Source organism: Penaeus japonicus, unplaced genomic scaffold, assembly GCF_977035675.1.
Source record: "Penaeus japonicus unplaced genomic scaffold, GWHDUDI00000001_assembly GWHDUDI00000014, whole genome shotgun sequence".
NCBI classification, from domain to species: Eukaryota; Metazoa; Arthropoda; class Malacostraca; order Decapoda; family Penaeidae; genus Penaeus; species Penaeus japonicus.
Genome location: NW_028234416.1, coordinates 33503891 through 33521390, shown reverse-complemented (window position 1 = coordinate 33521390; position 17500 = coordinate 33503891). Strand labels below are relative to the sequence as shown.

General features: G+C 39.9%; 1 protein-coding gene across 2 annotated transcripts in view; it reads left to right on the top strand.

The window, feature by feature from the left end:
• Nucleotides 1-17500, top strand: part of LOC122261828 (uncharacterized) — a 37713-nt gene that overhangs the window by 4686 nt on the left and 15527 nt on the right. For both annotated transcript variants that reach the window (XM_043029619.2, XM_043029620.2), the window contains exon 2: nucleotides 17043-17092. In XM_043029619.2, coding sequence (XP_042885553.2) covers nucleotides 17056-17092 — 37 coding nt within the window. In that variant the 5' untranslated portion in view covers nucleotides 17043-17055. The remainder of the gene's footprint in view (nucleotides 1-17042; nucleotides 17093-17500) is intronic.

The window sequence follows — 17500 nt, the reverse complement described above, 5'->3', positions numbered from 1 at the left end:
AACTTGGCTCGCTCTTGCACGCTAGTATAGTCGTAATGCATATAATAATTAAAAGATCAATTTCTCATATAAACTTAATAGTGGTGTTACAACCACACGAATGGTCATAATACAACAGCAATAACGAACTAGGAAGAAAATAGTGATAATGATGATAATAGCAACAACACAGAACTACTGGATCACAGTCACATGTTCTTATCTGTACACGGAAATCGAGCAAAGACAGGACTGAAAGAACAAGCACCAGAACACGAACTGAAACAAAGAACAAAGAACAAATTTTTAAAATCTCGTTCGCACGGTTTAAAGGGGTCACGCAAGAAAGTAGAAAAAGAAAACGTGAAAGAGAGAGTAGGCGAAGATTAGAATGAAACACGAAAGAGAGAGAGAGAGAGAGAAGAGAGAGAGAGAGAGAGAAGAGAGAGAGAGAGAGAGAGAGCTAAACAGGTAGAGAAAGAGAGAGATAGAGAAAGATAGATAAAGAAAGAGAAAGAGAGAAGGAAAGAAAGAGAGAGATAGAGAGAAAGAATGAAATACGCTTTCCAAAAAAGAGAAAATATGTCCCAAAATACATATCTACAATATAAATCTCTTTCCTAAGAATACCTTTTTTTCTCTATTCATTTGAACCTTCAAGAGGAGAATGATAATATCTTAGACAGGTCCTTGACAATGATGTTGTTTACATCTTGCTCTTAGTCTGCAATAAATGTTTATCTCTCTGTCCCGACTTCTCTTTAAATGTAAATCTTATTGTCATCTTCATCTAATGCTTTCTCGGCTTGTGATCCTTCAGATAAAAGGGATTTTGCTTGCCTTGTCTTGATCTAAATGCTTTAAACATTAAGCCATTGTCTCTGCGTGGAGCTTAAGTGACTGTGCTTGATGTGGATGCACCAAGCACGAATGTGGCGCGTGGTCTATTGAGGTATTTAATCTTATCGAGAGAAGGAATTGATTTGGGTTGATTCAGACGGATTTGCTTTGAATACGGGTTGATAGATCGACTTGCTCGTCTTCTCTCTTTGTTGATTCTGCCTTCTACCCCCCCCCTACTGTTCGCCCCTCCCCCCTATACCCTTCCCCTCCCCCCGTCCCGTCCTCTGGCCTCAACTTGGCACTGCTAACTAGCTCTCGTCTCACCCCTCTCACCTCCTCCCCCCTTCATCTCATACTCATCTCTCTACCCAGCTCCCCCCCCCCTGCCATACCCTACCCGCTATACCCACAGTACAACCCAGCCCCCTGCCCCCTTCTCCCCCCCCCTCTTGCAACCTAACTCTCGCCCCATGTACCCCAACTATGCACCTCCACCCCCCCCCCCACCCACCCACCCATCTCCTGCCTTTCCCCCAACGATGCTAGTCTTCCCCCCCCTCTCTTTCTCTCCTTCTACTCTGCAACTTCCCTGCCCTTACCTGCCACCCCCTCCCCCCTCTTTCCCTCCTTCCTTCACCCCTTACCCCCTCCTTCCCTCCTCCCACGCTGCAATTCCTTTCAGCCTCCCTCCTCCCCTCTCCCTGCAACTCCCCCCCTTCCTCCCTCTCTCCTTCTCTCCTCCCTTCACCCCCTACCCCTTCCTTCCCTCCTCCCTTCACCCCCTCCCCCCTCCTTCCCTCCTCCCACGCTGCCATTCCCTTCAGCCTCCCTCCTCCCTTCTCCCTGCAACTCCTCCCCTCCCTCCCCCCTCCTTCCTCCTTCCTCCTTCCTTCCTCCTACGCTACATCTCCCTCCCTCCCTCCCCCCCCCCTTCCCCCTCCCCCCTAATTCTGATATCCCACGCACTGCCATTCTGTAACCGGTTCGATCCTTTCCCTTTAGCTTTCCTTTCTCTTTCCCCTTCCTTCCCTCCCTCCTCCCCCCCTTCCTCCCCTCCCCCTCTCTCTTCTTCATGCCACTTTCTCTCTCTTATCTCATGTTTCAGGGCTTGTTTCTTTATCTTTATCTCTTTTTATATACGATTTTATTTGTTTGATTAAATTTCGTCTTCTCTTATTGGCAATGTTGATTACTCTGATCTGCATTTTTTAATTGTGATTGGTATCTTTAATTGGATAAATTATCGTACATTGACTCTGATTGTCTGTTGTCTTGTCGTCTATTAATCTATTTGTTTCTTTGTTTCTTTGACTCTAATGGAATGCTTATGCTAACATCATCTACTTAAACTTAAAAATAAATTGTCATTAACATTATCAAAAGAATACTTTCTTTTTTATATTAATTTAATTCACGACGAGTATGCATCGTACCGTTTCAAGTTCGTTAATTACAAATGAATAGATGAATAAATAAATGAAAATGATGATAATAATTAAAAGATGATGAAATAGGAAAAAGAAAAATAATCTTCTCAATCTTTTTTTGTTTTTTGTTTTTTGTTTCTCTGTTTGTTTTATCTATCTATTCTTGTTTTTATTTTTTTATTTTTTGTTTATTTATGTTTTTATGTGTCTTTGTTTATATATTGCTACGTTGGTTATGTGAGTTGAATATGTAGTTTGAAGCATAAGGGGTATGAGCATGTGTTTTCTCTCTTACTTATATAAGGGAGAGAGAGAGAGAGAGAGAGAGAGAGAGAGAGAGAGAGAGAGAGAGAGAGAGAGAGAGAGAGAGAGAGAGAGAGAGAGAGAGAGAGAGACAGAGACAGAGACAGAGAGAGAGAGAGAGAGAGAAAGACAGGGAAAGAGAGAAAAACAGAGAAAGAGAGAGAGAGAGAGAGAGAGAGAGAGAGAGAAAGACAGAGACAGAGACAGAGGCAGAGGCAGAGACAGAGACAGAGACAGACAGAGAGAGAGAGAAAGAGAAAGAGAGAGAAAAAGAAGAACCCAGACCCAACCAAATAAAAGCACCCCCAAGCACCCCTAAGCCCAGACGAGCCGCCACAACGCAAGAGAGAGTGAGAGTCCAGCCCAGCCGTCGACTCAGCCGCCATGCACGTCCAGTCCAGCCTTACGAGACGTAACTCAAGTCCTGACCAGTGCCTTCCGTTGACTCAGAACCTCCATCGCCTCTCCATTATTAGCTATTTCGAAGTCGTGATGCTGTAACTACCTTCTTATACGCGGGGAGAGATAGTGTGGTTCGTTTTCATCTTTTGGCTTGACGGCTTTCTCTCTCTCGTCGGCTTGTGAAGAACGTGAGTGTATGGCTATTTATATGTATGTACCCATATGTGCTGGATGTGTGTGTTTGTGTGCGTTCGTGCGCGTAGACACGGACGTATATGTATATGCATGTGCATATGCACGCGCTTACGCACACGCACACGCACACGCACACGCACACGCACACGCACACGCACACGCACACGCACACACACACACACACGCACACGCACACGCACACACACACACACACACGGTATATGTTTGTGGGTTGGAGTGTAACCATGAACTTTCCGATATATATGCGGTGCATTATATAACAAAATCCACACAAAATTACGGTCTTTACCCTGGCATAACTTGGAAATAATTCACACTTGATAATTACCTAATACGTAATTATGTAATAATTCAAACCTAAACATATGATTAACACACCTATACCCCTTGCACGTTTCAATAAGCATTTATTCAATTTTGCTTTACCCTATCTCCCTTTTCTCTGTTCCTACGTTCGGAATATAAACACAAAACACAAACACCTGCATTGTTGTTGACGTCACGCTGGGCAACATTCCGTAGATTTACATCAATGGGAACGAAACACCGAAGTGAAACCGAAAGCTGTATGGGAAGGGGAAATAAAATTCCCTACTTGGCAACTCTTATAGGGACTTTGGTGGTTGACTAATTTTTTGTTTGTTGTTTGGTTGTTCTTTTTGCTTATTCAATGTTTAATTGTTGTTGTTGATTAATCGTTTTCTTGGTTATTGTCTTATGGAATTGTTGATGTTTTTTTCTTTTTTTTCTATTTATCTTTACTAATTATTAACTTTCTTCTTTTCATCCTTGCATTTCTTATATTCTTTCTTCTTTTTCCTGCAATTCCTTCATTCTCCAATTATCTTTCTTACTTTCATTTCCTCTTCATCTGAAAGCATTTTCCGTTTTTTCCGCATTACGTTTCTCAGCTATTTTTTAAACACATTTCTTTCATTATATATTACCAAACGAAGTTAAGAAAAGCAAAACAGATCCGTTATCACCCTCTGTCTCTTATTACACATTATCACTCTTTGTCTCTTATTCTCTTCTTTCTTACGTGATTCTTTCAATCTTTCGTGTTTACGATTTCGCTCGCTTAAATGAAGCTGTAATTACGTGCCGTGTTTTCACTCTCAATAAAATTTACAAACTTTCTAAATGTCCTAAAGTTTAAAAAAAAACTTTATTTACGTTAGGGATGAAAGATTACATGATCTGATAAAAAGCAAGGTAAAAAAAAATGAATTATATGTATATTTTGATCGAGAAATATAGAAATTTTCTTGACCTCCTCAACCCGCCTATCTCAAAAAAAAAAAAAAAAAAAAAAAAAAGGAATAAATAAATAAAAAGAAAACGACTTTCGGTGTGATTCATCGGTTCAAGTTTTCGCTCATCTTCGGTCATCCTCGGTCATCTTCGGTTATCTCCGTGAAATGAGAGTTTGGTGTGTTTTTAGTCTGTTCTCTCTTCTTATTTGCCTTCTCTTTTTTTTTCCTTTTTCTGCTTCTCTATTTCTTTTTATTTTCATTTTTTCTTTTTTTTTCTTCTTCCGCTCTCTCTTTCTCCTCCTCATACTCCTCCTCCTTCTTCTTCTTTTTCTTCTCCTCCTCCTCCTCTTTCTCATTATTCTTCTTGTCCTCCTCTTCCTCCTTCCACTCTTCTTCCTCTTCCACGACCACCACCACCTTCTCCTCCTCCTCCACCACCACCTCCTCCTCCTTCCACTCTTCTTCCTCTTCCACCACCACCTCCACCACCTCCACCACCTCCTTCTCCACCTCCATCTCTACCTTCCATTCCATTCCTCCTTCTCTCTCCTCTTTTACTATATATCAAATAACTACAAGTAAAATACAGGAAGAGGAAAAAAAAAGCAAACAAAAAAAAGCCATTTCGTCTCGATAAGCTACATTCCTTCCAAACCAGTTTCGTCAAAACATTACCCGATTCAACGATCGTGTTCAATCGTGAAACTCGAAACCGCATGGCGAGTTGACATGCAAAAAAGCGGGTCTTTTAAGATGAAGATGCTCTGGCAGATGAGTCCGTCGGAGATTATCGTACATCTGGCAGATTTTTCCTCTTCTTTCCCAGCCTTGACGGTGTCGCGTTGAAGGAACAAAGAATAAAAAAACAAAAGTCTGCAAGCTTTGAATTATTTTGTTTATATTCGTTTCCTATTTCAATTTTTTCTTCTTTTTTTTAGTTATAGGTATGATTATATGTACTTGTATTCATTTTTCGATTTTTTTATATTTTATTTTATTTTCTCGTGTGAGAGTAAAAGAAAATTCGTACTTTTAAATGTTCTAGAAGAAGAAAAAATGGTGTTGTACTTTCGTTTTCAGTAAGGAACAAAGATCTTATCGTCAGTAGGTTATCAAGTTGCTAATTATCTCCATTCATTTTCTATCTAATCCCCTTTCTTAATCCCTCCTACCCTCCCCCTCCCCCCCTCCCCCCATCAGAACTCCGTTGCCTCACCAAGTGAAATCTAGAGCACCAGACTCCCCCTCCCCCCCCCCTCTCCCCCTCCCCCTTCCGTGCCTGACGGCATGCACGCTCAGATCCTTCTTTGTACTCTTACGCCCACTTCCCTCACGCCCACACACACGCCTCCTCACGCCTAAGATGCTTATGAGCTTTCGCTGCTTTCTTAAGCTTCAGCTGCAATGTTTTTTTGTTTTTGTTTTTTCTTTTACTTCCTGTAGTAGTTAGAACTTGGAAGAAGGGAGTTATTTTCTTCTTATTTTTTTTTTCATATGAGTGGTCTTCACACATACACACACATACACACACACACACACACACACACACACAAACACACACACACCTAACTATCCTTCACCATTTCCTTCTACTCAATCTCACTCAGTCTCTTCACAGCGGGACACGGATCATGAAACTCCTTTGCAGAGCTTAAGACTCTCCTAAGCCATTCCTTAATTAGTTATGTCTTCCTGCTCATTTTTAATAAATTATCTAGGATGTACTTCATAACCTCAGCTTTTGACATCCATACGTAATGCTTAGCTTTGTCTTCTATTAGCCATTTGTAAACACGAACCACAACTTTTGATAATCTTTTTCTCCTCTTCCTCCTTCTTCTTTTTCTTCTTCTCTTCCTTTCCTCCTCCTCTTTCTCATTATTATTATTCTCCTCCTTCTCCTTCCACTCTTCTTCCTCTTCCACCACCTCTTCCTCCTCCTTCTTCTATTTACGCCATAGTAACCAAACATAACCTTCAAAACCATTTTTTTTTTTAATATTCAAACCTCACAACCAAGTAAACACGTCTTCAAGGTGTGACAGATGGCGTGAGAAGCCGTAGACTTATGGCCGAAGCTTGTTCGTGGTCGCAGAGAACTCACGGTCGGAATTCGTGGTCAGGGAAGATTATAGGAGAATTATAAACGCTTTCGGTCTGGTGGAAAGAAAGATGCATTTCGTCAGAGGTTTCCGAGGTGGATGGTGATGTCTTGAGAGATTGTTATAATGTTTTTTTTTTTATATATGTTTTTTTTTTTTTTTTTTTTTTTTTTTATTGTGATGATTGACTTCGACGTGAGAGCCGGTAATGAAAGTGTGAGAACTTACTCCGTTTATGTATACATTTATGATATATTACCGATTCTCATTCCTCATGTTCCTTTCTTTGCTCTCATTACGTGTAATTATCATTTTCTCAATGACTTATTGCCTGGAAAACGATGTGATACTAAATTGATCACGGTTATTCTAAATTATCTTGACACAAAATATATAATTTCATTAAAACATTAGGCTTAAAAGATTAATAGTCTTATTGTGTTACAGTTAAGAAAACAAACATGCTATAATCATTTTGAAAATAAGTCACGCGCCATTTGGTGTTTCTTCCTTCAGTAATTGCCCTAAGTGTTCACCCGCATTATCGACATGCTCCATTAAGGCAAAGGGACATATGTTGGATATCGAACTAACCACGATTTAAGTAAAAGAAAACATTAACGTCACAAGTAACAGTCAGTTTTGTCACTGCATTTTTCTTTTTTTCTGTCACTGCATTTTCCTTTAATACTTAACAAGTTCATTAAACCCGTAACCAATTACAAAACTGATAATAAATGACGAAAAAAGATAAAAGAGAACTTCAAAGTCATGCTAGAAAGGTCCTTAGAACTTGAAAACTAACTCGAACACCCGTCCGCTATAGCCTTAACATTAAGGAAAGTAAAAATGTCACAGTTTCCCCTGAAGCGCGTCTGCTCTATTGATACAAACCGCATAATAGTTACTTTCCCTTTCGGGAGTAATAGATAACAGAAAACGGGGGGTGGGTGGGTGGGGCCTCTCAGCGCCACCTGTCGCTCGAAAACTGATGGGTGGCAGAGGAAGGGGTGGGTGGAAGGGGTGGAACGGGTGGGAGGGGTGGGTGGAAGAGTGGGAGGAAGGGAAGGGGGAAAGGCAGAAGGAGGAATAGGTAATTTAAGGCTAGCAATTCGTTGGGTCCTGAGGATATTTATTCATTTTGTTTATTTGTTTATGTATATGTGGCCATGTCCATACAATTTCTCTCTATTTTCTTTATGTGTGTGTGTGTGTTTGCGTGCGTGCGTGCGTGTGTGTGTGTGTGTGTGTGTGTGTGTGTGTGTGTGTGTGTGTGTGTGTGTGTGTGTGTGTGTGTGTGTGTGTGTGTGTGTGTGTGCATGTATACGCGAGTATGCATACGCGTGAGTACACAGCATACACATGTAACCCAGTATCAAAAAAAAACAAAAGTCCCAACGCCCATCCATCGTCTTCCCAGCGCTCTCTCCTCAATGACTTCCTTTCATTCAGCCACCTTTTATTCTTCTCTTCAGTCCATTACTTCCCTCGCTGACAGATGAAAAGGCCTCGGCTCTTACATCGGCGAGTCATCCACCCCGTTCACGTACGGAGTGTGTTTGAGTGGCGGCCAATCAGGAGGGTGTGGGTTTGGGTGTGGGTGTGGGTGTGGGTGTGGGTGAGGGTGAAGGTGATAGGGAGAGAGGGAGGGGTAATGAAGAGAGAGGGAGAGGGGAGAGGGGGAGAGAAAAGGAGGGGGAAAGGAAAGGAGTGAGGAAGAGATTGAAGGAATGAGAGAATAAAAAAGAGAGAGAAAGAGAGATAGAAAGAAAGAGAGAGAGAGAAAGAGACAGAGAAAGAAAGAAGGAGAAAGTGACAGAGAAAGAAAGAAAGCGAGAGAGATAGAAAGAGAGGAAGAAAGAAAGAAAGAGAGAAGAGAGTCACCTAAATCTTCATCTAGATCACGCACGGAGCTTCAGGCGTGCATCTCTTCCTGCAGGTGAACTTGTACTTGTCGGCTACCTCCTCCCTCCCCCCTCCCCCTCCCTCCTTCCCTCCCTCCCTTCCCCGATCACCTCGCCCACCCCCCTCTCTCCCTCCCTCCCTCCCCCCTCTCTCCTTCTACCGTTCCCTCCATCACCGCCCCACCTCCCCGTCCCACTCCTCTCCCTCCCTCCCTCCCTCTCTTCCCCAATCACCCCCCACCCCCTCTCTCCCTCTCTCTCTCCCTCCCTCCATCACCGCCCCCTCCCCGCCCCACTCTCCTCCCTTCATCACCGCCTCGCCTCCCCGTCCCACTCCCCTCCCTCCCTCCCTCCCTCCCTTTACCCACCCCCCCTCTACAACTCCCCTCATAGCCACCACCACCCACCTCCTTCCCCCTCCTCCCCCCTCTCCCGCCCTTAACTTCACTACCTTTCTATTTCCTGCGTGATGTTAAAAGCGTCCTGCTCTCGTTACAAGCTCACGTACATGCATATTTACTCACATACAGGTACGTGTACACATAGCCTTTGTTGTGTTCCATGTTGGGATATATTTACTCGCGTATTATGCTGGTGGTTTTTGACTACGAGAGGTTGTTGTGTTGTTGTGTAGGTGTAATGTTATGATTAATGATTTAACTTTTTCGTTTTTATTTTGTTTTGTTTGGTTTCTTTGTGTGTGTATGTGTTTATGAGTGTGGTTTTCACTAATGAATAATATAGTTTGATACTATCCTCTCTTTTTTTCTCTCTCTCTTTCTGTTTTTCTTTCTCCTTCTCTCTCTCTCTCTCTTTCTCTCTCTCTTTCTGTCTCTCCCTCCCTCCCTTCCTCCCTCCCTCCCTCCCTCCCCACTACTATACAACAAACTATATCCCCACATCTTCATAACAATCTTATAAAGACGCCATCATAACAGCATCCACACAGCAATTACAGAAGCATTACGCCGAGCTGCAAAACACATATCTCTGCAACCTATTAGCAGTCAGGGCGTGAGCTCATTAATTATCACTTAATTATGCATTCATGGTCGCATGGATGCCGGCATAGGCAGACGGATCGCCAAGAATGTATTACTCTCGAATTTTCTCGAAAGTTTGGAGTATTAGAGAGTCGCATGACATTAGGGTTCTGTCATGTAAGTGTGTGTGTGTGTGTGTGTGTGTGTGTGTGTGTGTGTGTGTGTGTATAGACAGACATAGATATATATGTAGATTTATATATACTTGCTGATAGATAGAGGATGTACACACACACACACACACAAAACACACACACACACACACACACACACATGTATATATATATATATATATACATATATGTATGTATATATATATATATGTGTGTGTGTGTGTGTGTGTGTGTGTGTGTGTGTGTGTGTGTGTGTGTGTGTGTGTGTGTGTGTGTGTGTGTATGTACGCCTATCAGCCATTTTTCCTCCACAAATCTCACTTCACAGAAAAAAACGAAAAAAAAAAAGAAAAAGATTACAATCAGAAATAAAATCTATATTCATCGTGGCCATTAGCCGTCATCCATCATTTACTCATCACGCACGCATGAGTAATTCATCATCTCACCTACACGTTTATGTTAATTCGTGCAATATCCCTGATATGGTCGCCGTTCTTTTGTTCTTGCATGACTCCTCCTGTTGAGTGTGTCAAGGCAATTGTTGTTGTCTTCTGTTGTTCTCTTAGATGGGATGACATTGTTATTGTCTTTTTGCATTTAACGTTTATGGTGTTTTTTATGTCATGCTGTGATTTTCATTGTTGGTATTCGAGGTGCGAGTTTTTGGACGGCAGGTGGGATGATTCGTTCATCTCTATGTCTCTCTCTTTCTTTTTTCTTTCTTTCTCTGTTTCTTTCTCTCTCTCTCTCTCTCTTTTCTCTCTCGCTATCGCTCTCTCTCTCTTTTCTCTCTCTCTTTCTCTCGCTCTCGCTCTCTCTCTCTCTTTTCTCTCTCTCTCTCTCTCTCTCTCTCTCTCTCTCTCTCTCTCTCTCTCTCTCTCTCTCTCTCTCTCTCTCTCTCTCTCTCTCTCTCTCTCTTTCTCTCTCTTTCTCTCTCATTCTCTCTACCTCCCTCCTCTCTCTTTCTCTTCCTTTTCCTTTTCTCTTTCTCCCTCTTTCTTATTTCCTCTCTCTCTCTCTCTCTCTCTCTCTCTCTATCCCTCCCTCCCTCCCTCCCTCCCCTCCCTCCATCCATCCCCACCCCTCCCACCCTCCCTCCCTCCCTCCATCCCCTCCCCTCCCCTTCCCTCCCCTCCCCCCAGCAAAAAAAAAAAAAAAGCAAACATAACTTTTACACCTTACCTTTTTTTTCCTGCCTTCTTCTTATTCTTGACCGTGATATCTTAAATAGCGTCTTCGTGTGGCACGCTGGGTGACAAAGCTAACCACAACTAGCGGTTCTTGGGTGTAATCAGACCCTTTCTAGTGACCAGCTATTAAATGGCCCCCTTTTTTTTTTTTTTTTTTTTTTTTTGAGAAACCGCGAATTTACTCGAATCTCTTCCGTTATATAGAACATTGAAGTTAAATAGTCTTTTACCCCCAAAAAAATGTATTGTTTGTTTGTATATAGTAGGATTATAAGGATTGTGTTTAAAGGTTGATATTGGTTTAATTGATGGCTTTGTTAAGTGGGGAAAATTGACGGTGTAGGGTTTGTATATATGTGCGTATGTTTGTTTGTTTGTGTGTGTGCGTGTGTGTGTATGTATGTGTGTGAATAAAGATAGATATAGTTATTCATTTGTATTTTCTGGATTATCTGGATTATTGTTTTATTTCATCTCGTTAATTCATTTCATTCCAATCTATTTTATCTATCATTTATTTATATCATTATTTATTTATCCTATTACTTATATCATATCTTATTCATCTATTCAATTCTATTCAATTTCATCAATCTATCATATATATCTATCTACTTTTCATTCATTTAAACGTACCAATTATACATTTCATTGATTCCTTTGTTCATTCACGGCCCCGATCACCCCCCCCATCCCCCACCCCCCCCGTGGGTTTAACCTCAACACTCCTCAATGAAAAATACGAGTCATTAAGCGTACGCCAATTTCAAAATGGGGATCAATTACTGTCGCTTGAAATGAAGTATCAATTTGCTGATGATTGGTTGTCGTGCAAGATTCCGTTGTTGTTGTTGTTGTTGTTGTTGTTTTTTTTTCTTGTTCTGTTCGGTGGTGTACTTCTTGCGTGGATGTTCTTATGTTATTCTTGGAAGGATGCGAGAGAGAATTGTGTTAAAGGTTTTGGGGTTTTTGAGTTTGTGTGTTCGATAAATGTGTATTGAACGTGGGTACGTACAAACACAAAATATGTCTATGTAATTGCGTACATATATACATATACGCGCACACGCACACGCGCACGCACACACACACATACACACACACGCACACACACACACACACATATATATATATATATATAGATATATATATATATATATACATATATACATATATATATACACGATAGATAGCACAGACACACACACAGATAGCTACACACATACACATTTATATATATACACACACACACACACACACACACACACACACATACATATATATATATATATATATATATATATATATATATATATATATATATGCACACATATAACATAAAATAATCCTTTCACATCAATATCTTCCCTTTACAAATCTACTTTACAAATAACTACATCACGAAAATCAAAGCCATTACACAACATCAAAAAAAAAAAAAAAAAAAAAAAAAAGGAATCAACAGCACTTGACGAAACTTTGAACTTTGAACGGCAGACATTCCATCAATTTTATCATTACCCGAATTAAGTGAAATGCTTAAAAATACGAAGGAACTTCCATGACGTAACAAAACTTATCAAAGGTGCTAATGATTTCAAATGACATTATCAAATCTTATTAATAGAGAGATATCTAGATCATGGAAAGGTTTACGTGTCTCTATTTTCCTCGTTCAATGGAAATCAAAAGAGTGCCATTAGGTTTAAATGGCTAATGGCATTGATATTCTCGGGCAAGTGAAATGGAAAAGATATTAGGTTTAAGAGGTTAAATGTTGCATGGAAGCGCTGCAGTTACATAAGCGATAGGCAGAGATTTCGGAGGGAGTGGAAATATATAGAGCAACTCGTTGTCTTTACTCGCTCTTTCTTTCTTTCTTTCTCTTGTTCTCTTTCTTCTCTCTCTCTGTCTATCTGTGTGTCTCTCTTTCTCTTTCTCTTTCATTTGTCGGTTTCTTTCTCTTCTCTCTCTCTCTCTCTCTCTCTCTCTCTCTCTCTCTCTCTCTCTCTCTCTCTCTCTCTCTCTCTCTCTCTCTCTCTCTCTCTCTCTCTCTCTCTCTCTCTCTCTCTCCTACTCTCTCTCTCCTATTCTCTCTCCCTCCCACTCTTCCTAAACGAAAAATTTCACCTATCTATAACCACCTTCTAAACACGAAATGAAATCAGGTCACGTAACCTATCGAAGTTGCATGAAATCACAGGAAGACATCCTTCACAAGATGTCCCCAAGCACTGAATACATGCAATACATCCTGCACGGAAATGCAATGTGTCAAAGTGGAAATTAGATTGCTAGATTTATTACTGTTGTATTTGCTACTCTTAATGTATCTGACTGTTGGCGTGATCTTTAATCTGTTCGAAGTATGCTATTCATCACTATTAATTTTAACTAAACTTTCAATTATTAACTAATAATGATTCACTATTAATTACGTTTATTCGCTAATTTAAATTTAGATATTCTCATTAATCAAATTGTGCATGTTTTTGTTGTCGTTGTCATTTGCTTTGCCGTTGCTTTAAAGAAGTAGTCTAAGTTTCTATGTGAAAACCGAGAACATAATACGATAAAAAGATAAATAACAGTCTTTGAGGAAATAATTACGTATATGAATAAGATTGAAACGAAAAGAAAGTCACTGTCATATGACAATAGGTTATGTTTGAGTGAATTTTCCTTGGTGTACGATAATGCACGGTGTGTGTGCGCGTGCGTGTGTGTGTGTGTGTGTGTGTGTGTGTGTGTGTGTGTGTGTGTGTGTGTGTGTGTGTGTGTGTGTGTGTGTGTGTTTGTTTGTCTGTTTGTGTGTGTTTGTTTGTTTGTTTGTCTGTGTGTATGTGTGTGAACAGTCACATAAATAGATAGATTTAGTTAGGTAGATAGACAAAGCATCAAAGATAGACATTCTTTTACCTTTCTTAAACCACCTATCCATTGTTAGGGACCAGTTACTTAAACTTTCAAACTTTCGTTACCTCGACAATAACACACACACACAAAAAAAAAACATAATCTATCTTTCCGAAAATAAGAGTAATCTCGACTAATAATTTTCCTAGCAGCTGAGAACGTAAACAAGATCAACCTCAAAAAAAAAAAAAAAAAAAAAAAAAAAAAAAAAAAAGTACGACATACAGGAGGAGACCGAACATCTGTTGTTAGTTAAAATGCAACTTAACTTTCTCGGCATTACAAGCAAAACTGGAGTCATTACCGTATACACTAAGGGTCCGTCTCTCGACCAGGGAACACTCCGATACCGCGTACCGAGAACAAGCTACAAGTGTTATAAGTTAGAAGTGTTATAAGTTAGAAGTGTTATAAGTTAGAAGTGTTATAAGGTAGAAGTGTTATAAGTTAGAAGTGTTATAAGTTAGAAGTGTTATAAGTTTCGGAAATACCGGGGGTTCAGGTTGATAAACTGCAGTGATTTGCTTGCTTATGTGGCGTGACCGTACGTACGCACCTAGTTACACATGCGTTGGAGAGAGTGACCGATAAACAACCATTCTGACACAGATCGTAGTTTGAAGGTGACTTCAGAATCAATAGTCTTAAAAAAGAAAGAAAGAAAGGAAGAAAAAGAAAATAAAAAACGCGAAAATACAATCGGAATAAGTGTATATTCTGACACATTCTGACACAGATCGTATTTCAAAGCTGACTACAGAATCAATAGTCTAAAAAGAAAGAAAGAAAGAAAGGAAGAAAATTAAAAAAAAACGCGAAAATACCATCGAAATAAGTGCATAATAATCCAGTGTAATATAAGAAAAATTATCCAACAAGGTTTCTTCCTCTCCATCTTAAGTTCACTATGATCTCCCGAAGGAGGAATGTACCGAAGGAGTGACTGAGACTCGTCCTCAACAGCATCCAAGAGGAAAACAAGAGGAAAGAGGGTCCTCTCTTCACTCGAAGCTACACGTTAGGCGAATAACTAGTCTCTCTCCACGGTAATGTTCACGACCGCCGGTGCTTCATGACGTCCTGTTTATGGCCACTGCATGACGGCGTGAGTGCTTGCTTTTGGACAGGAAATATATCGAAAGATATCTGGAACATCCATCCACAGGTAGAAGGTGTTATTGTGAGAATCTTTGCGTTGCACTGTAAGCTTTGATGTTGATTTCTTTATGGTGTGAAGTTAGCGTGAGATGGTCGAATTTTGTGGTGTCTCGCTGAATAGAATAGTGGGATTTGTGAGAATGAGTTGTGAGGTGCAAAGAGGAAGGAGAAAAGTTAAGTATTTTGATAAAAGATTTATAGATTCACAAAAGCTATCACCGAGCTTCGTAAAAACATTTATCTTATAACTTTAGAAGTGTTGAATATCGCCGTAGTGTTGTGCGGATGCTGTAGAAAGTGAGGGGAAAACAGTATGGAAAGAACAACAACATGAAGACAAATTGATAGTCACAAAACCGCAAATGTCTTTTTTTACAAGTATTTAACGACGTCTCTAGAGTGACTGTGAGTGCAAGAGTAATGGCTACTTAATTGTACACCAGCGCATAAACGTAAACATTTAGGCTTGAAGAAATCTGATTTATTAGTTCCACGTTTTTCAGCTTAAGTGGAAATGAAACAGTTATTTCTTCTTCTTCTTCTCTCTCTCTCTCTCTCTCTCTCTCCCTGTCTCTCATTCTCTCTCTCTCTCTCTCTCTCTATCTATCTATCTATATATCTCTATCTTCTCTCTTTCTTTATCTCTCTCCTCTCTCTCTCTCTCTCTCCCTCTCTCTTTACCTCTCTCTCTCTCTCTCTATCTATCTATTTCTCTCTCTCTCTCACTCACTCTATTTCCCTTTCGTCTATAAGTTGACGGTTAAGGTGATGGTAATTGGTTGATATCAACCATTTCAATGTTTATTTCAGTAACCATAACAAGTTTTAACTACTAACACACTGTATGCAACTCATATTCTATAGTTCAATATATTTATTTGCTAAGCTTTTGATATCAGAATCTACGATGTTTTGGAATTATTCAAATCTTGTAATTGCATTAAAAGCAAAAACTACAGGTGAAATTTACTTCATATCAAATCCTATTCCTGAAGTCAGCAGCACTGAAATTAGATTAGAGTCATTACCCGTTTTATTACAGAAACACTTTCCCTATATTTACCACGCATTATAGGGATTTCATTAATGCACACCTACACAGCATATTTTATGTCTATCGTTCTTGGGAAAGCTAGACGAAGTTTGCTGTAAATACGGACTGAAGTTCAAAGTGAAGTTCAAACAGCATCTGCACCGTTTTCATTGTGTGTGCAAGAGAGATTTGCTTTTCTATTACGGAGAGAGATAGGGAAAGAAAGAAAGAAAGGGAGAGGAGAGATAGAGAGAGAAAGAGAGAAAGAGAGAGAGAGAGAGAGATAAATAGTGAGAAGGAGAGAGAGAGAGAAATAGTGAGAAGGAGAGAGAGAGATAAATAGTGAGAAGAGAGAGAGAGAGAGAGAGAGCAAGAGAGAGAGATAGTGAGAAGGAGAGAGAGAGAGAGAGAGAGAGAGAGAGAGAGAGAGAGAGAGAGAGAGAGAGATAGCAAGAGAGAGAGAGAAAGAGAAAGAGATAAAGAAAGAAAGAAAAAGAACACGAGACTAAGACCTTAAAAAATGGAAACCCAAAACATGAAATTAGTTTACATGCAAATTACAACATGAAAACAACATAGAGAGTTAAACCTGCAAGCGGGTCTGTATTTGCTCTAACAAACTTTCTTGCATTAGCCACGAGTCGCTAACGTAACTAACAATAAACATTCCAAACTCATCTATAAGAACATGGCAGGCAGGTGCTCCTATGACTGAATCGCACATAAATTAGTATTCCCCAAACTGACAATACAAACAAATGAATTGATAAGTAAAAGTTTGCTGGAATTTAGAGAGTTAATAGGAGTCGGGAACGAAAAGTTTGTTTTTTTTATGTTAAAGATGGATTTTGTCATTCTTTAGGCATCTGTTCATGAGGAATGTAACGTCATGCAAGAAGTATGCATATCAAAGTCATCAATTACATTACCAGAAAAAAAACTGTGATTCTTCTTCATCATGTGATAGATTTTTAGATTATCATTTTACAGCTGTGGTATCTGTAAGAATACGTATTTATGACAAAGATAATTTAAATACCGCTGGAATTGAGGGTTTTTTTTATACGGAAAATATGACGAACGTTAATGATACGATTATTCGTAATGTAAACATCAAATCAGGTGAATATAATATTTTTCTTCTTCTTCCCCAGATTCGGTGCCGCCATGATGACGTCACGCCCACCCGGGTTGCTTCTTACAGGTGAGAGACCGCGGGACTTGAGAGACCGCGGGACTAAAACCTTTGAAACAAAATAATACAAACAAAATACAAACACAGTAGTATATATACACAGATACAATTCAACACAGCCAAAATAACAACGAAATAAGAGTATTGACATTTGAATTCATCCTCAGTGCCTCATCAGACGAAGAAAAAAAAATCAAAATAGACGAATTCCGAAAAAAAAAAGATTCGAAACGTCTCGACTCCTGATTCAATCTTCTTCTAACTGTGTTTCACTTTGAATATCATTACGTCATGCATTATTTAAAGGAGGTAGAAGGAATTTGAATAAGGGATTCGTAACGTGGTCCAATGATGATGATATACTCGTAGTGATAAAGACCATGTTGACATAAAAATGCAATGTCACTCTTGAGAGGA